We start from the raw sequence: 27,718 nt of genomic DNA, 5'->3' as shown, positions 1-27,718 counted from the left end.
CCAGGGTCTGATCATCTCACGCCTCAGTCTCCTAGACGGCCGCCTTGTTTGCTTCAGATTCGGAAAGCCATCTTTTACCTAATTTGAAAGAGTATTATTTCTCAAAAATGGCAATACATTTTTTTAAAGTCAATCTCCTTTCTATGGTGGATAGCTTGCACTCTATCATGTTTCAAATAATAGCAATCACTCAGCCTTTGCTGCCCAAAATACCCTCCAAAACTTAGTGGTTTAAGACAACCAGCATCTATTCGCTCGCAGGTTGGTGGGTCGGCTATGTGGGCAGGACCCAGCTGGGCAGTTTTTCTGCCTGTGTCAGCTATTCATCCAGTGAGGCTCACTCAGTCATTCATCGGCTGTCAGCTGGTGGCTTGGCTGGCGCCGGATGACCTGGGATGGACACACTTACCTACCGGGCGTTTGGCAGGCTGTGGACACTACAGTGGCGCAACTCAGGCTTGTTCACCTGGTGGGAGTGAAAAAAGATGACAGGGAAGTGTGCAAAGCCGCTTGAGGCCTAGGCTAGGAACTCTCATGGCACCTCTTCTTCTGCAATGGACTGGGGCAATGTAGATTAAAGGGATGAGGAAATAGACCCACCTTTCCAGGATAGGAGTTCCAGTGAATTTTTGGCCATTTTTAATCCACCAACCCCTTCTGGGGAGCATGCCCCTGCCAGCCCTTCTCCCACTTCTTCCCCCCGCCCCCGGCCCCCACCCCTCCGATGCAGGCAAGCATCTCCTAAATTCTAAGTGACCCCAGGAGGCTTGCAGCCAGGGGGAGTAACCCCTGAAACTGTCCCCACATCCCCCTTTTATCTGACTTCCCAGTGAGACAAAGCAGCCCAGCCTAGCTTCTCCAGTGGCTTCTTCCATGCCCTTCCTTGTTTCATTGTCCTACGTGTGGTTGGCTGTGACCAATAAATTCCTGCTTGTTTTGCTGAAAAAGAAAAAAAAGTAAAGACGTGTCTAATGACAAAACTAAAACAAGTTAGTAGTGAGTTTACTGGTTTTTATTCAAGGGAAAACAATCCGTGGATTGGGCACGTACAGAGCCTCCCAAGCAGTGGGGCCCGCTGCCAGAGGGATTTTGTTTCTAGAGCCTTCGGATTGGCTCGAAGGGCGGGGATTTCCTTCTAAGGCCAGCAGGTCCTGTCGTCCAGGGTGAGGTGAGCACACTGAGGCTGAGTTGGCGGATGATCAGTGGTCTCTGTTAGCTTTCTTTCCAGGTGTTTCCTGTGTTTCCTTTACGTGTAGGCTGACTTAGGTTTAGATTTGTGACCTGGGCTGGGCCATGGGGGTGACATCCAGTGTGTGGGTCCCCATATGCAAATCGACTTTATCAGAAGCAAAGGAAGTCCCTTCTTAGCTACACAGCCAGGCTCTCAGAGTGACTCAACAGTCACCCTAACTCCTACCTTCCTCAGAGGCATTCATCTGGTACTCGCCCCCCTCATCCCCACCCCATCTCCCCCCCTCCCCCCGCCACCTCAGTCATCCCGCCTAGTTCTGTGGCTCTGGCTCTTTTTCAATATTTTCCCTTTATTTCCTGACTCGGCCTGAGAGAGGCGTCCTTATTGGGCCAGGTCCAGGCCATGCAGCGATCCCCCTCAGGCAGTTCCCACACTAAGTCACCTCCAGAGGGCGCTGCCAGTATAGAGCGTTTTGATTCCCAAAGAGAAGAGGAGCTCCAGCAAGACCTCCTGCACAGACCGCAGCCAGTCACCTGATGACATTATATTTGTACGTACTCAGCCTGGACAATGCGCACGCAGGCTTTACAACAGGCGCAGACCTGCAAGAATTCCCTCCACTGTAAAAGCACCCCACGCATCCCCAGGCGGAATTAGCCGCTGGCTCCTCTGTGGTCTTGTGTTTTCTCGATTTCTGGACCAGTTGCATTTTGTAGTACGATAGTGAACAAACACGGGCAGGGGGCAAGGGGCTAGAAACATCTCTGGTAGGCAACATAAGCTCAGACTGAAGGTTCCTAGAAGGTGCCTCTTGTATTTATCTCTAAAGGCTTTGACATACAGTCATTGACTAAGCCGCATAGTCTCACAATGCTGGCAAATTAATTGATTAATTAAAAAAGGAAGCCATTAGACCAGTGGTTCTCAACCTTCCTAATGCCACGACCCTTTAATACAGTTCCTCATGTTGTGGTGACCCCCATTTCATTGTTACAAATTGAACATCATTAAAGCATAGTGATTCATCACAAAAACAATATGTAATTACATAAGTGTTTTCCATGGTCTTAGGCGACCCCTGTGAAAGGGTCATTTGACCCCCAAAGGGTCGCCACCCACAGGTTGAGAACTGCTGCATTAGAGTGAGGTGGATCTAATGCCATCGTAGCCTAGGTAAGAAGACCAAAATCCAAGCCTGTAAATGCCTCAAGGTTAAGAAATCAGACTCTAAGAACAACCAATCACAGTCAACTAGGCTTTGAGCTATAGCCAATCAATAATTTCCTTGCTTTGCCTTCGCCTTTTCTCTATAAAAGTCTCTCCATAGCTCTTGTTAGTAGAGCCCTCCTAACACATCTGGTTTGGCACTGCCCATGGAATTTTTTCTCAAATAAACTCTTAAAACTTTTAATCTGCCTCGATTTATCATTTAACAACACCAAAGTGGACTACGAAGTTAATTGATTGCCTAAAATCATTTGTATCCCAGTAAGATATATTTCTGAGTGGTTCTGAAAGGGGTTCAACAGCAGGATGACATTTAATAATCCTTAGTTTCATTATGCTACTGTTCTGTGCCTAGCATTCCTACTGATTCTAAATAATGAACTATTTCCTTTTAGATCAGTATCGGAAATATAATTCATTGACTTGAAGATGAATCATTATAATGAATTTTAGCTTTCATAAATAAGGTACCTGTGTTAGAAACAAACAATCAGTTTTTAGGCTGGGAATATTGTAGAGGAGGAAAATTTTTCTCTTTTACTATTCTAGTTTCTGTGGCTGGTTTAAGAATTAAATTGACATAAAACAGATTTTAAAAAGAATGCCCAGCCAGTGTGGCTCAGTGGTTGAGTGTCAACCTATGAACCAGGAGGTCACGGTTCCATTCCCGGTCAGGGCACATGCCCGGGTTGCAAGCTCAATCCCCAATGGAGGGTCATGCAAGAGGCAGCTGATTAATGATTCTCTCTCATTGATGTTTCTATCTCTCTCTCTCCCTCTCTGAAATCAATAAAAATATATTTTTTAAAAGCATAAAAAATGTTAATTATGATTTTAGGAGCCCCACTTCAGGCGGCCAGAAGATTTAGGCTTACATACCACCCTGGGCTTAAGGAAAGGGATGGGGCTCTAGGGTTTCAAAGGGGAGGAAGGCAAGTTTTGGGAAGTTGAAAAGAGAAAATGAAATGCTTGGTAAACAAAGGTTGCCCTGCCAGGTAGATAAGTCTAGCCTTTGAGCTACAGCCAACCAATATATATATATTAAAAGCATAATATGCTAATTAGACTAGATGTCCTTTCTTTCAGACAAAGCCACAGCGGGCGGGGGCGCGGCAGAAGCGGCACATGTGTGTGTGTGTCTGTGTGTGTGTGTGTATTATATATATATATATATATATATATATATATATATATATATATATATTAGTATATATATATGTATATGGAGAGAGAGATCTTAAAAGAACTTTAAAAATTAAAATATATATGTATTTTGTGAAATTAATGAGGTAAGGAATATGAAAAAAAATGGCATTTTCAAATATTTTGATAAAGCAATTTTTTACCAGCTTAAAATCTTAAAATTTTAGCTGTTACTTAGTCCACTTACTTTAGAAGTGGAAAAAGAAGATGAGTCAACCTTCCCAGTTTTACTAACTGGTAGGCAACAGAGAGAGGACTCCACCCCACAGTTGCCCTTTGATCTAGCTTTCTGGCCACCAGGCTATACCACCTTTCAAATAAAACAGTATGGATTACCCTCCTATAGTTTACATTTTTATGCTTGCCCAACTTTGGATTCCTTTTTTTTTTTTTAATTAATAAAAATAAATCTCCCACTCAAAAAAAGTAGATAGGGCAAAGTTGGCCGTGGATAATCCACTTCCAAACTGTTATTGAACAAAAATTTTGAATTATAACAATTCCTGTTTTTGAACACTGACTTTACACCAGGAACTGCAGTAAGCACTTTTAAAATGTCGTTTCATTTAATCAGCTCTATGAGACAGGCGTTATTGCTGATGTCTATTTTACAGATAAAGCATCTGGGCGCACTCGCCCACCATCACCCAGTTGGTACAGTTGGCTGTGAACCACCCCGAGCTCATGTCCTTGACCTCTGAGCTACGGAGACAAAGGCTGTGGATGGAAGACCATATCCATGGACTGGCTGCGGGCTGCACCGCCTTATACTCACCTTTCATCTCCATCACGCGACTAGCACAGGCCCTGGTCCTGTGTAAGCCAGTGGTTCTCAACCTTCCTCATGCCGCGACCCTTTAATACAGTTCCTCATGTTGTGCTGACCCGCAACCATAAAATTATTTTCGTTGCTACGTCATAACTGTAATGTTGCTACTGTTACGAATCGTCATGTAAATATCTGATCTGCAGGATGTATTTTCCATTGTTACAAATTGAACATAATTAAAGCATAGTGATGAATCACAAAAACAATATGTAATTATGTATGTGTTTTCCGATGGTCTTAGGCGACCCCTGTGAAAGGGTCGTTCGACACCCAAAGGCGTGGAGACCCACAGGTTGAGAACCGCTGGAAGCCTACACTTACCAGTTACTCGAACAAGTAAGGATTATTGTTTATTCAATGGTGTTGACTCGCTGTTCAAAACTTAAGCCAGTGCCATGCATTGCTTGGTTGGGGAAATAATGATTGACCCGCAGACAGTGGGCGCTGAGGGGAGCCAGGGCCCGGGGCTGGAGGCGGGCGCCTGGGCGGGGCTGGGTGGGGCCTGGCGCAGGGCGGGCCCTTTGCTGGGGGACCGGCTTCCCCGGGCGGGGAGGGCAATCGGGGTGGGACCGGCTCCGCTCCGGGCGGGGACAGGGAGAGGCGGGACCCCGGCCGCAGCCGGCGACGCTCCCGAGCCCCTGCGCCCATTCGAGTTCCCGTGGTTCCCGCGGACATTCCCTCCCACAGCGCAGTCCCCGCGGAGGAGGCCTGGACCCTGCGCTCGGTGCGCCCGCGGTGCGAGCTGGGCTCCTGGGACGCGGGGCTGCGGGTGGCGGCGCCGGAAGCCCGGGCTCGGGGCTGAGGGAATCCCCGGGGGCGCGAAGGCGGGAAAGGGGGCGGGAACCCGAGCTGCCTTCCGGGCCGAGGGCTGGGCGGAGGGTGGGGAAGGGAGGCCCGGCCGGGTGGGAGCTGGTCGGCAGCTCCGGGCCTTGGAAGGACACGGGGCCGCCACCCACCTGCACCTGCGGCCGCGGGGGCGCTGAGCCCTGAAGGGCACAACCAGAGGGTGACGGCTGGGCCGCCTGCACCAGGCCCCGGCCAGGGGGACCCCGGCCACGGGGAGCGGAGCCCAGCGCCTGCACCAGGCCCCGGCCAGGGGGACCCCGGCCACGGGGAGCGGAGCCCAGCGCCTGCACCAGGCCCCGGCCAGGGGGACCCCGGCCACGGGGAGCAGAGCTGGCGGTGGAGGAGGCAGCGCGGCCCCTGGAAGTGACTGCGAGGAGCGGGCGGGACGGCCAGGAGGGCGGTTCTCCAGGGAGGACACTCCCAGGGGCTCCTTAGGGAGAGCAGCTGGAAGGAGAGGAAGCTCAAGTGAAAATGCAATGAGCTCAGAAGCCTTGTTCTAAGGCAAAGCCCTGTAAACCTTTTTTATTTAAAACTCGAGGCCTGACTTGCACGAAATTCATGCAAGAGGAGGCCTTCCTTCCCCCAGCTGCCCCCACCGGCTTCCCTCTCGCACTTGGGACCTAGGCTGCCCTCGCAGCCCTGGCTTTGTCCGGAAGGACATCTGGTCTAATTAGCATATTATGCTTTTATTATGATAGATGATTATAGATGTTTGCAGCCAAAAAGGAAAACCAAGTTAGGAGGGAGGATTTTGCATTTAACTATTTCAAATTATTGTATAGTTCTATTAAATAATAACAGTATATCAAATAGTGATGCTTTTTACATTTTACCCCATGAGGAATTTTACTGTGTTTATCTTGAGCTGCTATTACGATAATTGTCCTGCCTGAAGGATCAAGTTTTACCCATTTAAGGGATTTTATATAGAGTTTTGCTCACATATATGATACACAGGGTAATAATTCAGTAAAAACGGAAAATACACAGCTAAAATTCTCTGAGGTCTAAAAACCACTAATAGTTGTTGGTGTAATATCATCTTAAAAAGAGGAGGACATGGAACTTTTTAATGACCAAATTGTCAAGCAATGTCTGTGTTTTGGTGTACCTCCTCTTAAACAACCATATGCCCCCAAATCACACTGAGGAATGACTATAGGGGTTTTATTGACCTTTTACTCTGGACTAGTTGCCACTGCCACTTTCCCGCGTCAGCTCCTCCCTCAGTCTCGAAGGCCTGAATTTCAGATTCCTACTTTCTTCCTCTTCGCCAGAGAACAGTCTAAACAGAGTGTCACATACTTTTCGATGGTATTGGTCTTGATTTTTCTAGACACGCGCACCCCCACACCTAAGTGCTGGCTGGTTGGCAAAAGTCACCTCCTCTATCCTTCCTGCATTTCCAGGATTGGTTCCACGGGACTAAACAAACTTTTCATCTCCACTGGACAGCCAGCTGGCTACACCAAAGGTGATCCTTACACAAAACAACAAGAGGATGGTATCACTGAATGACTGCTTTGAGCATATTAATTTCCAGATGCCTTTTGTTTACCAAACACAATGTGAAAAACAAGGGTATTCATCTACTCTGCCGTGCTGTAACAAAATGCTGCATGCTGGGTGGCTTAAACAACAGAAATCTATTTTCTCATGGTTCTGAAGGGTGGAAGTCCAGCAGGGTTGGTATCCCGTGAGGACTCTCTCCTTGAGGTGCAGACGGCCACCTTCTCACCGTGTGCTCACATGACCTCTCCTCTGTGTGAGCACATAGAGAGAGAGAGGGAGAGATCTTCCTTTTTTTTTTTTTTTCCTTTTTATTGAATTTCTTGGGGTGATACTGGTTAACAAAATTACATAGGTTTCAGGTGCACAATTCTACAAAACATCATCTGTACACTGTATTGTATATTCACCACCCCAAGTCAAGTCTCCATCCATCACCATTTATCCCCATTATACCTTCCTCCACCTCCCCTCATCCCCCCTCTCCCTGGCAATCACCACATATTGTCCATATCCATGAGTTTTTCCTCCCTTTTTTTTCCCTCTTTTGCTCAATCCCTCCACCCCACCCCTCACCCAGCCCCTTTTTCCCCAACAGCTGTCAGCCTGCTCTCTATCTATGAGTCTTTCTCTATTTTTGCTTGTTAGTTCCTTTTGTTCATTAGGTTCCACATATGAGTGAAATCATATGGCACTTGTCTTTCTCTGGCTTATTTCACATAGCATAATGCTGTCACAAACTGTAAGATTTCCTTCTTTTTTATGGCCGAGTAGTATTCCATTTGTGTAAATCACATTTTTTTTAATTGTCTAAAGTTTTACATAAGTCTCCTTTTCCCCAGTTGACCCCCCGCCCCCAGACATTTCCAACCCAGGCAAGCCCCCACCGCCCCAGTGTCTGTGTCCATGGGTTATGCTAATATGCATGCATACAAGTCCTTTGGTTGCTCTCTAACCCCCGCCCCCCCCCCCCCCTCCCCTGCCATTTGTCTCTGGATCTATTCTTGTTCATCAGATTATGTTGTTCATTATATCCCACATATGAGTGAGATCATGTGATATTTATCTTTCTCTGACTTGCTTATTTCACTTAGCATAATGCTCTCCAGTTCCATACATGCTGTTGCAAATGGTAAAAGTTCCTTCTTTTTGTATAGTGGCATAGTATTCCATTGTGTAGATGTATCAAAGTTTTTTAATCCACTCATCTGCTGATGGGCACTTAGGCTGTTTCCAAATCTTAGCTATGGTGAATTGTGCTGCTATGAACATAGGGGTGTATATATCCTTTCTGATTGGTGTTTCTGTTTTCTTGGGATATATTCCTAGAAGTGGGATCACTGGGTCGAATGGGAGTTCCATTTTTAACTTTTTGAGGAAACTCCATACTGTCTTCCACAGTGGCTGCACAAGATCTTCCTTATTTAAAATGTTTTCTTAATTTTTCTTCTTTAATGGATGGTAGAGACAGGACTGCAAAGTTAGTCCTTTCTTTGTGCGTATAGAAATGCCTCGTCTTCCTCTTCTCATATGGCCACAGTCCTATTGGATAGGGGCCCCATCCTTAGGACCTCATTTAACCTTAATTACGTCCTAAAGACCCTATCTCCAAACACAGTCACTTTGGGATGTAGTAGTACTTCAACACATGAATTTGGGAGAGGTTCACAAATCAGTCCATAGCAATAACCACAGTACTAGGAAACACAGCAACAATATTTGTGGCATGAGAGGTATTTTAAATACCTTAAATTGAGAATACCTATGTTTAAAGATTTAATAATATATCAGATTTTTAAGTCCAGCCATACTGATGGCAAGGAGATGAGTGTTGAACAGTGGCATAATTAATTTTTATATGGTAGGGACAAATAATTTTTACATGTGTATATATCAGTACACTAATGTTAGATTTCTTTAGAGAAAACTCAGTGAGGGTGGAGCTGAAGAAATGGAGAAGCCATAACACACTGGGCATAACAAAAATTCTGAGTGGAATGGAGCTCAAGTAGGTCCTCTGAGTGGAGGACAGAAACGTTAGTATTTATTACTACTGTTGTAGTGCGTTAGATTTTGTTATTTGTTTTAACAGTATTTACTCTGCACTAGTTTGGATATGAATCAAAGCAGCGATGGATGTGTGAAAAAGATTAGCAGTGTGAATCTTGACAAACTTATAAATGACTTCTCACAGATAGAAAAGGTATGTAAAGATATCAAACAGTTGAAGTGAATAGAGAAAAAGTGGAACAGATTTTGCCAGTGGAAGGAGTTGGAAAGAAAGAAAAATGTACAACCCAAAATGAGCAGGGTAAAGACAATGGGAATGTACTTGCTAAGTAAGTCCTTAAACATCCATATTTAAAATATATATGGTTTTGGCTCATTTGCACTAATGGATCAAAATGCCAAGGCAATAAATAATTGATAAAGTTTTGCTAAAGTTAAAGGGAAAATACTTAAATGCCCAAGATGGCCATAAACTCAGGAATGATTTAGTAAGAATTGAAGTAGATTCAGTCCTCAGTGTCTTACCATTATGACTAAAAGGTTTTTTTAGTCTTTCCTATTCTACCTCTTCCCTTTCCTTCTCTTTTGCCTAAAAGCAGACCCACTTGAAGTCCTCCCTCCACAACTCTGGACAAGTTTCATGATATGATATTTTTTAAGAGTCTTATCTCTTACAGACACATAAAGATGGTAATATTTATAGATGAAATAAAATAATGTCAGAGAGTTGCTTTGAGATAAATTCAGAAGTGAAGACAACAGGGAAGTGGCTATAGAAGATACGAGACTGGTCATGAATTGATAATTTCTGAAGGTGTTTGATAAGTTTATAGCAGCTGTTATACTATTCACACAGATATCAGAGAGATATATTCAAGAATGTTTATTGTCTGCAAGGGCAAAAAAGTGGAAACAACACAAATTTTCCTCAGTAGTGAACTACTTAAATAAATTGCAGAATATGCATACATGACACTCAGTGCAGCTATTAAGAGAATGAGGTAGACCTATATGTGCTTATATGACATCATCTCAAGAGAATAGTACTAAGTGCAACATAGTACAGAGCAGAGTATAATATGATCCTTCCCTTCAGGTATCTAATCTAATAAAAGAGAAACATGCAAATTGACCATACCTTTGCTATGCCCAAGCCACGCCCACCAGCCAATCAGAGCGACTATATGCAAATTAACCCAACCAAGATGGTGCCTGGCAGCCATGGAGCTAGAGCAAGCAGGAAGCTTGTTTGCCCTGGCAATGGAGGAAGCCAAGCTTCCTGCCTGCCCTGGCTGGCTGTGGCCTCCACTAAAGGCAACAAAGTTTCAATTATAGAAGACAAATAAATCCCAGATACCTGCTTCCAGCCACCACCCTCCACTGGGAGCTTGGGTGGCTGGGGGCCGTGGCCAGCCTGCAAACAGCCATCAGCCCCTCACCTAGGCTGGGCAGGCACCCCATCGGGGACCCCCACCCTGAAGGGGCTGTGGCCAGCCTGCAAACAGCCATCAGCCACTCACCCAGGCTGGCCAGGCACCCCAGCGGGACCCCCACCCTTAACCGGGACACGCTTCAGGGCAAACCAGCCAGCCCCCACCCATGCACCAAGCATATAATAAAAGGGTAATATGCAAATTGACCCTAACAGCAGAACGACTGGGAATGACTGGTCACTATGACACACACTGACCACCAGGGGGCAGACGCTCAATGCATATTAACAGCATTGATTTGGTTATGATATATATTGTTTTCTCTACAGAAAATGGTAGAAACTTCTGGAAGGAACAACATACTGAATATGCAGTTGGAAAAAGCTAACTATTTATTAAAAGGGATGCAAACAAATGAGGCCTCACTTAAAGAAGGTTAGTTCTTGGCTGCCTGGAAAAATACTAATATCATGAGAGTGCTTTTGGGTACAACAGTGATTAATATTGCACCATGCATTTGTAAAATATTTAAAATTCACACAGCACTTTCTAGACTGTCATTTTATCCTTAATATAGCCCTAAAGGACAGGTAGGACTAATTTTATTACTCCACGTCAGTAATGAAGAAAAATAAGATAAAAGAAGTTAAATAATTTATCTGAGTCCACTCAGCTAAGAAATGGCAAATCCAAGAATCAATCCAGGCTTTCAAAATCATGGGGGAAAATACAGTTGAATTCCTGCCTCACAATAACTCCAAAATAAATATCAGGTGGCTAAAAAGTTTAGTGTTAAAACAGGCGGTCCCAGTCTGGCGCTTTCCCCTGTGTTCTGAGACACCTACGCCACGTGTTGCTCAGCTCCCCATGGCCGCCCTCTCAGCTGCACCCACCCTCACTGTGCCTGACAGGAGCCTGGGTTCCCTGCGCTAGGGCTGGGCCCTGTGGAGGTGGCGTTTCTCTGCGGGGCTTGCTTTCAGGGAGGGAAACTGGTTAGTTTGGGGGCAGGATTGGAGACATAGTCATTTTTCACTAGTTTTGCGTTTCATGTGTATTTTATATTTGAAAATATAATTAAACACTTTTTAAACATCCAGTTCTCATTTTAAATCTAATGGCCTTTTGGCTAGATAATACGCAGCAGAAGTAAACGAACTTGTATGATTGACAACTCATAAAGTCAAGTGTGTGCTAATTCACTTAGAGAAGAACAAACTCTATATACAATTGAATTTGTTCAACAATAAAGAATGAGATCTTGATATTTTATTTTCCACATTTAACACGAGATAAAAAAATTTCTTTGCCATTTCAAGATGATAAATAATATTAGTACTGAGGACTAAGTGCTATAAAAATTATTGTCATGCATAATTGTATTTAACAATTCCAACTGCTTTATGAAATAGGTGTTAATATGCAAATTACTAGTTAATGGTAGAGCCTAAATTTGAGCTCAACAATTGATTAAATTATGTAGGGTAAGAAGTAGTTTAGTATTCTGAACTATAGTTTTTAAGAGTTGAATATGACAATAGTATTGTTCAAACTATATTATAAAGTCTATTAGAAATGATAATTGGGTAAATGTTTGCAAAGAGAATTGAAAGCTATTATTCTAAAATAATGAATGGTGTTCTAAGGAACAATTCCTTATTGAGCCAGTTTCCTTTGTTTAAAAAAATGTGTTGGGAGAGCCACCTTGTGTTCAAATTGTGAAATGCACATTTTTAAAACATGCAGTATACTTCCAGTTTCAGGACTCAGTTTTCAATTTGCTGAGTACTGAGGTCCCATATTGCATGAATTACTGGGCTCATGCTTCTAAAAGACACAAAGACAAGTGATAGCGGAGCCTATGCCCCCTTAATTTTTTAATTGTAGCAGCTAACATGGTAACATACACGAAGCAGGTATTGTCACATGTAATTTGACCATCGTCCTTACTGGGAAATAGCAAGAGAGGGAAAAAATGGAGGATGGTGGGAACTTTGTCTGCGTAGATGGTGGGAATGATACCCATCAAAGGCTTAGCTGTTGCTGGCGGTACCCAAGAGTACATTGAAAGCTTCATGCACACATCAGGGCACTAATGCTTGCAAGGCTTTGTCTCCCACGGTGGAGAAGTCATTGGCACCAAAGTGCTGATGCCCTGTCACTCACCATGTTGGGTGTTTACTCCTTTAGTTACTACTGCCTTGCCCTGGAGCTCAGGCATAAAAATACTAAGAGGACAGGTCTGAGGACAGGGAGGAAGTAAAGCAGTATCTCATCCCAAATGCCACCTCACCAGCTCTGACTGTCTATCTTTGAACAAAACTTGATGTACCTCGGCTCTCTGTCCCCGGATGTTCTTTCATGGGAAACTCACATGGATGCGCTCCTCAAAGTCCCCCAGGCAGTCCAAATGTGCCTCACTTCTAGGGCAGGTCTTGCTGAGGTACATGAGCGGCTCCCTGTCCTACTGCATTTATTGTGCCTTAGAGAACTCTACTAAATCCTGAATTGCATTTGACTTTAAGGGTGGTTGTTATATAATTTACTTTGAGATGCCTGATAGCTTTGTTAAGATCTGCTCATTGTCACAAACAGTATTTTATTTTATGTATTTCAACTTTGAGAAAATGATTCCAAAATGAAAGCAAATAATCTTCAAATACATTTATCTCTTATGTTTTAGAATGTGCTACTCTTCATAATATGGTAAAAGGGCTACAACAGACCATTGAATATCAACATAATTTGAAAGGTAAGTTAGACAAAAAATAAATCTTAAAAAATATGATGTATTTAAGCACCTTTAAAGATGAGAATTTCTAAATTGTTGACAATAAGTTCCTTTTAATTTGGTCTTGTTAAATTTATCAGCAAAAGGAAGGGCACCTTACTACTGAGTAATACATCCTCAATTATTAAGAAATGAATGCCATGCTGAACAGAACAGTTCAGTCCTATTCTGACAGGAACATCAGAGTTTTATAAACTATCATAATCATTCTCTTTATTACTTTCAAATGTTTCAAAGTATATTTGCTCCCAGTAGTACTCTTGCTTTCAGTACCCATGTTCAGTTTTGAAGGGTAGATGTTCACTAGTAGTTGCAGAGTGAATATTCTACTCAAAAACTGCAATGATCACCCGAGCTGGTTTGGCTCAGTGGATAGAGCAACAGCCTGCAGACTGAAGGGTCCCAGGTTTGATTCCAGTCAAGGGCACATGCGCAGGTTGTGGGCTCGATCCCCAGTGGGACTCAAGCAGGAGGCAGCCAACCAATAATTCTCTCTCATCATTGATGTTTCTATCTCTCTCTGCCTCTCCCTTCTTCTCTGAAATCAATAAAAAATATGTTTAAAATTTTTTTAAAAAAAACTACAGTGATCATTTCCTGCTCAGTTCCTCATCCAAGATACTAAAGAAAACCAACTCATTGAGTATATAATGAATCCAAAAACAATGCACACTTAAGGCTTTCCTCCTGGTCTGATACCAAAGGAGAATAACCAATTTTAGAAAAGTATATTGCAAAATTATTAGAATCCAAGAGATTAAAGTGGATTTTGGCTAGGTCAGAGGAAGATTAGTTGTCAAATATCAGAATCAGGTGGATCCTACAGTGACACAAAATGCTATTTGAATTTATAACTACTCTAGCCAGAGCAGCAACAACCTTACACCTTAAGGGAGTAGACATATGTGTTTGAAAACCTAGTGTTGAGTCTGGTAGGATGATGGGAAAAAGCATTGCTAACAATAATCACATGTCAACTGCACTACAGATGAAAGCCAACATAGAGCCAGCTGAAATATCTATAATAATAAAAGCGTAATATGCTAATTAGACTGGATGTCCTTCCGGACGATCTTCCAGACAAACCTGGGGCTGCAAGGGAAGCCAGGGTCACAGGTGCCAGAAGGAAGCCCAGGTCCCAGGTGCCAGAGGGAAGCCGGGCAGCCGGGGGAAAGAAGATCTACTCTTGCACGAATTTCGTGCATTGGGCCTCTAGTAATCCTATCTAATAAAAGAGAAACATGGTAATTAGCTGTACCTCCGCTACCCTTCCTATTGGCTAATCAGGGCGATATGCAAATTAACTTCCAGCCAAGATGGCAGCCGGCAGCCAGGCAGCTTGAAGTGAACATGAGGCTTGCTTGCTTCAGTGACGGAGGACTCCAACGTTCCCCGCCTGCCGCTGCCAGTCTCTGAGCTTGCAGTTTGAAACATTGTTACAAATGTAGAAGCTAAACAAAACCCCAGAAACCTGCTTTCAGCCAGCCGGGATCTCAGAGCTGGAGTTGAAACAGTGTTTCGATTATAGAACCCAAACAAACCAGATACCTGCTTTCAGCAGCCGAGGCCTCAGAGCTGGAGCCAGAGCTAAAGATGGCCCAGAATAAAAAAAAGAAAGAACAAAAGGAGCGGTTGGGAGCTTCAGTCACCCGCCAGCCTGAAAACAGCCCTCAGCCCCTCACCCAGACTGGCCAGGCACCCCAGTAGGGACCCCCACCCTGAAGGGGGTGTGATCAGCTGCAAACAGCCATCATCCCCTCACCCAGGCTGGCCAGGCACCCAAGCGGGACCCCCACCCTGATCCAGGACACCCTTCAGGGCAAACCAGCCAGCCCCCACCCGTGCACCAGGCCTCTATCCTGTCTAGTAAAAGGGTAATATGCCTCCCAGCACCGGGATCAGCGTGACAGGGGGCAGCGCCCAAACCCCCTGATCGCCCTGTGGCTCTGTGTGTGACAGGGGGCGGGGCCACAACCTCCCTATCCGCCCTGCTCTGTGCCTGATAGGGGGGAGCTCCCCAACCCCCTGATCGCCCTGCGGCTCTGTGTGTGACAGGGTGCGGCGCCCCAACTCCCCCCCCCTCCACGGGCCCTGCTCTGTGTGTGACGGGGTAGAGCCATAACCTCCCCATCAGCCCTGCCCTGAGTGTGACAGTGGCGGCGCCCCAACCCCCTGATTGGCCCTGCTCTGTGGGTGATAGAGGGCGGCGACCCAACCGCCCCCCCATGGGCCCTGCTCTGTGTGTGACGGGGTAGAGCCATAACCTCCCCATCGGCCCTGCCCTGAATGTGACAGGGTGTGGCGCCCCAACCCCCTGATCTGCCCTGCTCTGTGTGTGACAGGGGGCAGTGCCCCAACTCCCCTATCGGCCCTACTCTGTGAGTGACAGGGGGGAGCTCCTCAACCCCCTGATGGGCCCTGCTCTGTGCATGACAGGGGGGAGCTCCCCAACCCCCTGATCGACCCTGCTCTGTGTGTGACAGGGTACGGAGCCCCAACCACCCTGATGGGCCCTGCTCTGTGAGTGACAGGGAGCAGCGCCCCAACTCCCTGATTGGCCCTGCCCTGTGCGTGACAGGGGGTGGCGCCGCAACCTCCCCATCGACCCTGCCTTGAGTGTGACAGGGGGCGGTACCCCAACCCCCCAATCGGCCCTACCCTGAGCATGACTGAGGGTGGCATCGCAACCTCCCGATCCTCCCTGCTCCTTGCATGACAGGGGGCGGCGCCCCAACTCCCCAATCAGCCCTGCTCTGAGCCCAACCGGGGCTGCACCTAGGGATTGGGCCTGCCCTCTGCCACCCAGGAGCAGGCCTAAGCCAGCAGGTCGTTATCTCCCGAGGGGTCCCAGACTGCGAGAGGGCACAGGCCGGGCTGAGGGACCCTCCCTCCCCCCCGAGTGCACAAATTTTTGTGTACCGGAACTCTAGTATAATATAAAGCATTAAGGGGGTCCAGTTTCTACAGCAGATGGCTTTAGTTCACAGCTAAGCATGTGGTGCTATTCAGCCTACATACAGATATGCCAAAGCCAGATAATGTGCAAGGGCTACAGCATTTAGATGGGTTGACCAATTTTCCTGGCAGAGGGAAGACTTAACATTATTAAAATGTCCATTTTCCTGAAGTTAATAAACACATTTAACGCAATCTTAATTAAAATACTAACTTTTGGCCCTGACTGGTTTGGCTCAGTGGATAGAGCGTCGGCCTGCGGACTGAAGGGCCACAGGTTTGATTCCAGTCAAGGGCATGTACCTTGGTTGCGGGCACATCTCCAGTAGGAGGTGTGCAGGAGGCAGCTGATCGATGTTTCTCTCTCATCGATGTTTCTAACTCTCTATCCCTCTCCCTTCCTCTCTGTAAAAATCAATAAAATATATATTTTTTAAAATACTAAATTTTGGGTGGGAGAGAAGATTGTATACAATAATATTAAAATTCATTTGACAAAAAACAAACAAACACACAAGAATAAACAAGAAAACTAAGAGGAAGGAGAATTTCCATTACCAGATAATAATATGCTCTGAATTTGTTAGAATGAAATTGATATGGCATTTGACATAGAAATTGAAAAATATATTCATGGAAAGAATAGAGAAACAGATTCTAGAAAAGGCCCCAATATTTGTTAGTGTAATATTTCAATGTATTGGAAAAAAGAATGGCATTTCAACATACAGTACTGACACAACCAGCTTTCCATCTGGAGGAAAAGAAAGTTGGACTCTCCCACCACATCAAAAATAAATTCCAGATGAACAAAAGGCTTTAGTGTAAAAGAGAATACAAACTTAAAGGAAAATCTAGGCTACATGTACAACCTAATACCATGTACTACTCTTCATAATGTGGTAAAACCACTCTGGGAACCTCAGACGCTATATAAGGGAAAAACAGAACTAACAGACTTTTAAAAACAGAATGAATAGACTTTTTAAAAAATATATTTTTATTGATTTCAGAAAGAGAGGGAGAGATAGAAACATCAATGATGAAAGAGAATCATTGATCAGCTGCCCCCTGCACACCCTACACTGGGGATCGAGCCTGTAACCGGGCATGTGCCCTGACCGGAAATCAAACTGTGACCCCCTGGTTCATAGGTCAATGCTCAACCACTGAGCCATGCCAGCCAGGCAGGACTAATAGACTTTCTTATGCAACAAGAGCACCAACAATAGCAACAAGAAAGGACTTGGCATGTCATTTTGTCACACAGAAGTCAAAAAATAAATAATTTATTTCAAAACATGATTTCAAATACTAACATAATTTAATATCTACAATATACAAAGAGCTCTACAAATTGACTAGCAAAGATAAATGAAAAAAGTATAATGGGCAAAAGATATGACTGAAACTATGAGAATGTGTATGTATATATGCATAGGTATGATCCAGAGATCAAGAGCACGGAGAAAAACACAGTAGGATACACAATTATACCAGGGGTGTGGAGGTGGAGAGAGAAAAAAAGAGGGAGAGGAAGAAGGTAGAAAGAAAGCAAGAGAGAGGCAAGATTGTGCTAAGAGTATCGCAACATGTATGCTGTGATCCTACTTATGTAAAATTATAAAAATGCATGCATAGAAAAACTACAGACTTGAAGGAATCTCTATTTTTAAGAAATAAGTTCTTTGCAAAGTAATATGTATAGTACACTTTTCTATTGGTAAAAACTAATGAAACCAGTAGAAATGTGTGATGTGTTTACATATAGTTGTATAAGCTGGGGGAAAGTAGGGAAGGAATACACAGGCTGTAAGCATTGATACCTTCAGTGAGGTGAGTGGGAGGGGAGAGATGCTTAGCTTCCCTTTAACCACTTTTCTTAGTACCACTCTCTCCTGGTCTCTGGACACGTCCCAGTCTCCTTATACAGTGGTTCTCAACTTTCCTAATGCTGCGACCCTTTAATATAGTTCCTCATGTTGTGGTGACTCCCAATTTCATTGTTACAAATTGAACATAATTAAAGCATAGTGATTAATCACAAAAACAATATGTAATTATATATGTGTTTTCCGATGGTCTTAGGCGACCCCTGTGAAAGGGTCCTTCGACCCCCAAAGGGGTCGCGACCCACAGGTTGAGAACCACTGCCTTATAGGCTAGTCTTCCTTTGGCCACACCCAAATGTTTCTCAGGAACGTTCTCAAATGCACATAGTAAAGCTGTAGGTTCATTATCTCATTCCTAGAAATCTTCCCCTTTTAATGTTTCCCAAACTGTTGCATATTTTTCACTTACCCAAACCAGAAACCGAAAAGGTGGAGATCCCCCCTTCTCTTTTGTTTTTCTCCATGCCCCCCCACCTCCTTTCTCTTTTGCAATCAGCCACTAAAGCTCCTGGTGACTCTCATCTAAATCCTTATCTTTATTTTTTCCTTTGTCTCCTACTGCCACTGACCTAACTTAGGGTCCTGTTATTTCTTACTTGATCTGCCTTTTCTGACATCCATGCCTCTGGGGTCAAAACACTCCCATCATCCTCCGCACTGCCAAATAATCTTAACTGTAATCATTTCACTTCACTATTCAAATTTCTTCAACGCCTCTGTAAAATTCATTGATGACTCCATAAAATAAAATTTAAAATCAGACCTCCTACCAGGCTATGGCCCCAACCTACTTAACACACCTTCCTCAGAGTTTACTCCAACAGTGCTGTACTTCAATTGTCACTTTCCCACGCGTGCTGCGCTCACCCCAGCCCACAGTCTTCTGAAACGCCCCCTCCCACCTGGGGTGAGCCTTAGCATTTAAGTCTCAGCTCAGATGCTTCCTCCTCAGTATACTCTCACCTGACCTCATTCTGACGTGGGCTTTTGTCCCACAGGTCCCACGTACTTCAGACACACTGCCACTGCAGGGCGGCCATGGCACATCACAACGACTTACACATCTCTCACCACAGGCTGCACAATTTGAAGAATGATTATATTTTTGTCTCACCATTCCAGTTTCACGTACTCTGTGCATATGCAATAGGTGTGTAATAGATGCTGTTTTCAAGGGCTGAGTAGTACGTACATGAACGGAAACTTGAAAGGTGACATGTGTTCCCATGTAATTGAAAGGCGCTGTATATTAGGATGCTCTTTGATGGTTTTTACGCAGGTAAAAATGAACAACTGAAAAGAAATGCTGATATTATGAAAGAAAAGTTAAAATCTCATGAGCAGGTGAGTGTATGTATCTTTGTATCAATCAAGTCCCTGTAGAGCATTTGTCTTCTAAATTAGAAAAAAAAAAGTGGTTGTTTTCATTAATAAAGATAGCCAAAATATAGAGTAAATATATATGTGTGTGAGTGTGTGCCAGAATTTGTAACAAATGAAAATTTTTAAAGAAATAGAAATTCTGAGGACTCTAGTCTTCTTGCAGACTGTAATGTACTAATATGTCACTTGTGCTTTTTCTTTCTACCAAAAAAAATGCAACTATTTTGTTGCATATTTTTAAATTATGTTAATAGAGTTTTTACTCTAGAGTATACATACTTTATTAGCACTTTTCAACTTTTTTACTACAAAGTAAATGAGTGTTTAATCTTTACGACTTGAGTAATATATTACAGTTTTATTGCACCATTTAAATGAAGGGAGTACTTAACCGCCAATTAATTCTCTCCCAGGGCCCCCATACCCTCTGTTACCTTTTCTTTTTTCCCATAAGAACAGCATAGTGTTAGCAACTATAGAATATACACACAACACAGTGACTAGAACATAAAGGTGCTCGGTAAACGTCAGTTCCCACCCCTCTGCCCTTTGGGAAGTTGATCACACTAATTTGTCTCCTCTCCCGAGAGCCAATATGTCAAACTCTGGCCTAAGATTTCCAAAATTCTAGTTGGATCTGTATGAAACTTAGAACTTCCGTTGGAAGGACCATCTCTAAATTCAATCTGGTTCCTCATTCGAGGAGCCTCTGAAGAAACACAGTCTAATTCTAAAGCCCTGCAGAGCTCCTAGGTATCACTCAGATGAAATAACTGGCATCTGGCTGCGCTCTTGGAAAATGTCGTCTCTCATCACTAATTCTGAGACAATTTAAACATCTCTGGAATATATCCCATGGTTTACTTTCCCCTTTCCTTTATCCTTTTTCCTTATCCTTTCCCATCCTTTCCATAGCTCATCTTTAGAGCTCAACAATAGATAGTGAAGTCAGAGTGTAATTGGGGTAGAGAGAAGGGGAGAAATGCTTGCCTCTTTTCTCGTCTCAGGTGTCAAGCCACAGAATATTGCTTTTTCTAGAGTACCATAGGGATTTTCAGAGGGTGGAAATTGATGAGAAAACACCACAGCCCAAGATTCTGCACTTCTAAATTGGCTACTGTCCAAAGCAAACCGAAGATGACCTCAATCCAATGAGAATTCTCTAGTACAAAACCTCCAGGCACATCCAAAACATGAAAAACCACTACCCAGAAACAAACTCAGGAGGTACTTAATAAGCATGTTATGGGACTGGGAGAGTTTTGTAACTTGTAGACAGAGAATCCTTAAGTTTTATAAAAACAAAAATACAACCAGAGGCTATTCCTTGGCATTTAAGGTTACCAAAAGGCAACCAAGAATAACTTGTTGGGACTTGGTCCCCTTAGAAAGAGGAAGGACTGGCCCAGGCTGAAGTGGGGGAGAAGAATCCAGTGTGACAGAGCCCAGCCCAAACACAGTCTCCATGCCTAGGGATGGGAGTGAAAACCCTGGGTCTTACCAATTAACAGAAGTATTCCACTTTAGTGATGGCATCTTCAGATGGCAAAGTCAATGGGGAATGAAAAGATAGATAGGTTTGTCTCTTGTTTCTCAGAGCAGTAACTGCTTAGTGCACCCAGTTGAGTCAGGAGTAGTTTATGAAAACCACTCAGTAGTTGCCCACTTTGGAACCTAGATACGTGCATATGAGGAATGGCAATTCATGAGATTCACCCAAATTCACCTGTACAGCTTTAATCAAAGTCAGTGTTTGGATAGGTTTGGCCATTCCTGCAAATTGCCTGGCAGGGTAAGTATCACAGTCTGAATCTGGACTATATCCCCTTGAACTTATGGAACCTGGACAGATGTGCCTCTATGTTTAATCATAGCCATCTAAGCCAGGAGAGCTGGACTTTTTTACCTCTTCAGTAACACTGAATATCTATGAAAAGCTGTGAACCCTCTCTGAGGAGAAAGCTCATCAGTACATATGCACACATATCTATAATAATAAAAGCATGATATGCCAATTAGACTGGACATCCTTCTGACGGCCTTCTGGACGAAGCCTGGGCTGCGAGAGAAGCCCAGGTCCCAGGTGCCTGCCGGCGGCCGGAGGGAAGCCCGGGTCCTGGGTGCCAGAGGGCAGCCAATGTCAGAAGCCTGGGGAAGGAAGGCCTACTCTTGCACAAATTTCATGCATCGGGCCTCTAATCCTATATAATAAAAGGCTAATATGCAAATTGACCGAACAGTGGAATGACTGATGGCTATGATGTGCACTGACCACCAGGGGGCAGATTATCAATGCAGGAGCTGCTCCCTGGTGGTCATTGCGCTCCCACAGGGGGAGCACTGCTCAGCTAGAATCCGGGTTCATAGCTGGTGAGCACAGTGGCGGTGGCAGCAGCCTCTCCTGCCTCCACGGCAGCACTAAGGATGCCCTACTGATGGTTTAGGCCTGTGGGGAGCGGGCCTAAGCCATCAGTTGGACATCTCCCAAGGGCTCCCGGACTGTGAGAGGGCACAGGCTGGGCTGAGGGGAACCCCCAAGTGCATGAATTTCATGCACTGGACCTCTAGTATATATATATAATTTTACATACAATTTCAGGAAGTTAATGGATCCTCAATAGCCCATTTACTGGGTCTAAGCTAAGAATTTCTCACTTAATTTTTTAAATTTATCTTTATTGTTGAAAGTATTGCAGATGTCCCCTCTTTTTTCCCATTGATTCCCTCCACCCTGTACCTGCTCCTTCCAGGCCTTCACTATTGTCTGTATTTATGAGTTATGCACATATGTTCTTTGGTTAATCATTTCCCACTCCCACTCCCACCCCCGCCTCCCCTCTGAGATTCGTTCTGACTTAATTTTTATTGGCACTCTCATTCATTCAACAAATATATATCAGGAGAGAGACACTAGGAGGCAGACATACAACAGTGATTCAAAGCGAAGCCCCTCTCTCATAGTGTTCAGAGGCTTTTCTTGACCGCTTGCCTTCATTGCTGTCTCTTTCTTACTACCTTCTTCACTGTTCTTCCCACTGTCCTTTCCTCTGCCTACATCTTGGGCCTGTGAGTGATTTCTTTATGTGGGGACATACCACTGAGAAAATTGTGAATTTTATCTTTGGGGACTTTCTCTTTCGTGGCCTACTTAATGCCCCTCTCCACATTAGCATAATATGTTCCCACAACCTAGGAAGCAAATCTCAGGCACCTGCTGAGCACTGCTCAAATCCCAAACCCATCCTATTCTAGCCTCCTTTATAAAGCTCTTTACGATGGGTAATGCTTACTCTCCTTCTGGGAATTAGGGATGTTTGTTTAATTTTTAGATACAGAAGTTCATCCCACATTCATAAGGATTCATCCTACTTTAGGGAAAGCTGGTTGTCTATTTATTTTATTTTATCATTGGCTCTGAAGTATAACTTTGGCTTTTATTGGACCTATTTTAGTGCTGTCGTGGTGTTTGTTCATAAAATGAAACAAAATGTTTCAAGCATCTATGAAATGCACAACACTAGTGATGAGTACTCAGAAAGCAAAAGTAAAAAGACATTGTCTCTAGATGGTCTCTGTCTCCTCGGACCAGAAATTGGTCCTTCTGAAAGCTGATTGAAACTGAACAGTATCTTTCCCTTCTAGATATGATTACATATCAAAAATTAATATAAAATTTGACAATTTTACCTTTCTAATTAATCAAAAGTAGCATGCACATATTTAAATTGAAGAATGAATATATTTTAATCTTTAGGAATATAAGAATAGCATTGCCAAACTTATAAGTGAAATGAAAATCAAAGAGGAAGGACATAAGACAGAATTAAGGAAACTTTACCAGGATATGCAGAAAAAAGGTAAGTTTTTATTTTTAATTTACTGAATTCTAAGATATCATAAAACAATTCAAATGCATATATTAATTTTTCTTGAGTGAACACTGCCTTGATGTATTTTAATTTAGGTTTTGTACCTAAATTATGTGATATAAATTACAACATGTCTAAATTGGATTCATGGTGTTTACACTTAATATTATTTTCTATGAAACAATGTATAAAATTAATATAAAATGTATAATTTATAACTTTGATATTTATATACTCAGCATATTGAATCTCGTTTCACTAATGAAATTTTCTACCTTCAGTAAAGCAGATCTTATGAGCCTATGTTGAGAGTTAAGTAGTTTCACAAGGGTGTTAAAAGTCTTTCCTTTTTTAAATTTATTTTGTTTTATTTTATTTTTCTTTATTAATTAAGGTATTACATATGTGTCCTTATCCCCCCATTGCCCCCCAACCCCACACACACTCGTGCCCTCACCCCCCTGGTGTCTGTGTCCATTGGTGATGCTTATATGCATGCATACAAGTCCTTTGGTTGATCTCTCCCCCATACCCCCACCCTCCTCTACCTTCCCTCTGAGGTTTGACAGTCTGATCAATGCTTCTCTGTTTCTGGATCTGTTTTTGTTCATTATTTTATGTTGTTCATTCTTAATGAGACCTTATTTATGTACATTATGCCAAAATCAACTTGAGATAGATGACTGATGTAAATGTAAACCTGCATCTATAAAACTGCAGAAAGAGTGCATAGAAGATAATCTTTGCAACCTTGAGTTAGGTACAACTTCTTGGAAAGAAACAAAAAGCACAAATAATAAAGAAAAAAATTCTAAATTGAACTTCATCAAAATTATTTATTTCTGTCTTTCAACACTGTTAGCAAGATGAAAAGACAGGCCATAGACTGGGAAATAATACTTGCAAATGCATACCTGCTAAAGGACTTATATCCAAAATTAAAAAAGCGCTAACAACTCAATAATAAGCCAAACAACCCAATAAGAAAATGGGCAAAATATTTGAACAACACTTTCCCCAAGATATACAGATGGAAAATAAGCATTGAAAGCATGTTCAACATAATTAGTAAGCAGCAAAATGCAAATTAAAACTATAATGAGATATCACTTTGAACCTTTAGAAATACTAAAATGTATATCTATGTGGAGCTACTGGAACTCTGAGTCCTTATTGGTGGAACTATAACATTAAACAGCCACTTTAAGCATACAATTTCTTCTGGCCCTCCAAGAAGCAGATAATTTTAAAAATCTCTATATGTTTGTAAATTATTTCTGAATAACCTGTGGATCCAAGTAGAAATCCTAAAGGGTTTTTAACTGAATTATACAGACTACATTTCAAAACTGTGGCCCAGCCCATGTGGCTCAGTAGTTGAGCATCAACCCATGAACCAGGAGGTCACAGTTGGATGCTTGGTCAGGGCACATGCCCAGGTTGCAGCTCAATTCCCAGTAGGGGGTATGCAGAAGGCAGCTGATCAATGTTTCTCTCTCATCATTGATGTTTCTATTTCTCTCTCCCTCTCCCTTCCTTTCTCTCTAAAAAATCAATTTTAAAATATTAAAAAAAAAACGGTGGGCACAGATAAAGCTGTGTTTATGGGTATATTTATAGGCTTAAATACAAATATTGGAAAATGTTTAAATCAATTATCTAAATACCTATATCACGAAGTTAGGAGGGAAATACCAAACTAAGCCTGAAGAAATTAGAAGGAAGTCAGATATTACTGAAATTACAAACATATACATAATAAAGAATCATATCCAGCCGAAACCGGTTTGGCTCAGTGGATAGAGCGTCGGCCTGCGGACTGAAGGGTCCCAGGTTCGATTCCGGTCAGGGGCATGTACCTTGGTTGCGGGCACATCCCTAGTGGGAGGTGTGCAGGAGGCAGCAGATCGATGTTTCTCTCTCATCGATGTTTCTAACTCTCTATCTCTCTCCCTTCCTCTCTGTAAAAAATCAATAAAATATATTAAAAAAAAAGAAAAAAAAAAAAGAATCATATCCAAAAAATTTTGAAAAAAAAACTAATGAAATTGATTAACTCCCATCTAGACTGATCAAGAAAAAAAATGGAGCAAGTACAATTAATCAATATCTGAGATGACAGAGAAAATAATTTTAAACTTTAAAAATTGAATGAACTCCATAATTAACTGTATAAGCAAACATCTTTATGTTAATAAATTTGAAATTTTTGTTGAATTAGACATTTTTGAAGAATCAAAAGCACACCAGAGGAAATAGAACATCTGAATTGTTCTATCTCCATTAAAGAAATTAAATCTATAATACTTTTCCCACAAAGAAAACCTCCAGGCTCAGATGGCTTTCCTGGTGAAATTCTACCAAACATCCAGGAAAAGTAATGCCAACCTTACACAAACTCTTGCAGAGGATGAACAAACAAAAGAAAGGAAACATTTTCCAGTTCATTTCATAAGGCCAACAGAATCTTGATAACAAAAGCTTTCAGGGTAATCCTATATAATAAAAGGCTAGTATGCAAATAGACCAAACAGCAGAACAACCGAACAACTGGTTGCTATGACATGCGCTGACCAACAGGGGGCACATGTGGAACATGGTGGGCGTCAGCAGCAGGCAGCAGAGTGCGGAACATGGTGGGTGATGGCCACAGTGGGATGGTGGGGAAGGTGAGCGGGGACGCCAGACCAAGGCATGGCGCCAGTTGTTGTCATTGGGGCGAGCCTCTGGTGGTTACTGAAAATTCTTTGGTCCCACGTGCCGTGGTCCCTCCTGGCACTCACACCTGCTGCCAGCACCAGAGCTGCCACTCACACCTGCTGCCGGCGCCTGGTGACAGCTCCGATTGCTCAGTGCCATCAACCGAGTGGCAGTGGGTGTAAGCGGCAGCTGCCGGCCCCAATCGCCCCTGAAGGATTCTCCACCTCCCCCTGCTCCTGAAAGACATTCGGGGCAGCAGCCGCCACTTGCACCATCAGCGGGTGCGAGCGGGGCCGGTGCCATCAGTGCATGGGAGCTGCAATGGCAGAGAGGGGACCTGGGCCCGCAGCCGGAGGATCCAGGCGCGGGCGCAGAGGATGGGCCAAGACTGCCCCTGTGCCCACCGCAGCCTCGCAGCCCACAGTTCCTTTCAAGGTGCACAAATTCGTGCACTGGGCCCCTAGTTGTGATAAAGAAAACCACACACCTGTTCTCTAATATAGTGTCTGAAGATGGACCCATTTCATGTTGTAATCACAGCTTCTATGCATTGTGTCTGCAGCAGTGCTGCCTCCAGGCACATACTGAGTACAGACTGAGACCAGGTGGAGTTTGGATAGCTAAATATATTCTTACTAGAGGCCCGGTGCACAAAAATTTGTGCACTCGGGGGGGAGAGGGGGGTCCCTCAGCCCCGCCTGTGCCCTCTCGCAGTCTGGGACCCCTCGGGAGATAACGACCTGCTGGCTTAGGCCTGCTCCTGGGTGGCAGAGGGCAGGCCTAATCCCTAGGTGCAGCCCCTGGCCAGGCTCAGAGCAGGGCCAATTGGGCAATTGGGGCACCGCCCCCTGTCATGCACAGAGCAGGGTGGATTGGGAGGTTGCGATGCCACCCTCAGTCACGCTCAGGGTAGGGCCGATTGGGGGGTTGGGGCACCGCCCCCTGTCACACTCAAGGCAGGGTCGATGGGGAGGTTGTGGTGCCACCCCCTGTCACGCAGAGAAGGGCCAATCAGGGAGTTGGGGCGCTGCCCCCTGTCACTCACAGAGCAGGCCCATCAGGGTGGTTGGGGCTCCGTACCCTGTCACGCACAGAGCAGAGTCGATCAGGGGGTTAGGGTGCTCCCCCCTGTCATGCACAGAGCAGGGCCCATCAGGGGGTTGGGGACCTCCCCCCTGTCACGCACAGAGCAGGACCGATCAGCGGGTTGGGGTGCCTTCCCCTGTCAGGAACAGAGCAGGGCCGATAGGGAGATTGTGGCCCCGCCCCCTGTCACACACAGAACCACAGGGCGATCAGGGGGCTTGGGCACTGTCCCCTGTGATGCTGATCCCGGTGCTGGGAGACCTCGAGGCTCCGCTGATCCCGGTTCTGGGAGGCATATTTCCCTTTTACTATATAGGGTAGAGGCCTGGTGCATGGGTGGGGGCTGGCTGGTTTGCCCTGAAGGGTGTCCCGGATCAGGGTGGGGGTCCCCACTGGGGTGCCTGGCCAGCCTGGATGAGGGGATGATGGCTGTTTGCAGCTGGTCACACACCCTTCAGGGTGGGGGTCCCCACTGGGGTGCCTGGCCAGTCTGGGTGAGGGGCTGAGGGTTGTTTTCAGGCTGGGACTGAAGCTCCCAACTGCTTCTTTTTTTCTTTTCTTTTTTTTTATTCTGAGCCAGCTTTAGCTCTGAGGCTCCAGCTCTTAGGCCTCGGCTGCTGAAAGCAGGTATCTGGTTTGTTTCGGTTCTACAATCGAAACTCTGTATCAACTCCAGGTCTGAGATCCCGGCTAGCTGAAAGCTGGTTTCTGGGGTTTTGTTTAGCTTCTATTTGTGTAACTATGTTTCAAACTGCCAGCTCAGAGGCCGGCAGCGGCAGGCGGGGAACGTTGGAGT

General features: G+C 44.3%; 1 protein-coding gene across 9 annotated transcripts in view; it reads left to right on the top strand.

Annotated features, from left to right (window-relative positions):
* The first annotated feature begins 5,005 nt into the window (after positions 1-5,005).
* CCDC152 (coiled-coil domain containing 152) overlaps positions 5,006-27,718 on the top strand; it is a 27,309-nt gene continuing 4,596 nt past the window's right edge. The window contains exons 1-6 of one of the 9 annotated variants that reach the window (XM_059694840.1): positions 5,006-5,186; positions 8,916-9,009; positions 10,579-10,684; positions 12,930-12,998; positions 19,164-19,228; positions 23,022-23,124. In XM_059694840.1, the coding sequence (XP_059550823.1) occupies positions 8,923-9,009; positions 10,579-10,684; positions 12,930-12,998; positions 19,164-19,228; positions 23,022-23,124 (430 nt within the window). In that variant the 5' untranslated portion in view covers positions 5,006-5,186; positions 8,916-8,922. Of the gene's footprint in view, positions 5,187-5,312; positions 5,458-5,627; positions 6,772-8,233; positions 8,843-8,898; positions 9,010-10,578; positions 10,685-12,929; positions 12,999-19,163; positions 19,229-23,021; positions 23,125-27,718 lie in introns of those variants that run through there. The other 8 variants (XM_059694836.1, XM_059694839.1, XM_059694842.1 and 5 more) reach the window with 8 other exon arrangements.

This window comes from Myotis daubentonii, chromosome 4 (genome assembly GCF_963259705.1).
Source record: "Myotis daubentonii chromosome 4, mMyoDau2.1, whole genome shotgun sequence".
Taxonomy (NCBI): Eukaryota; Metazoa; Chordata; class Mammalia; order Chiroptera; family Vespertilionidae; genus Myotis; species Myotis daubentonii.
This window is presented reverse-complemented; position numbering and strand designations above follow the sequence as displayed.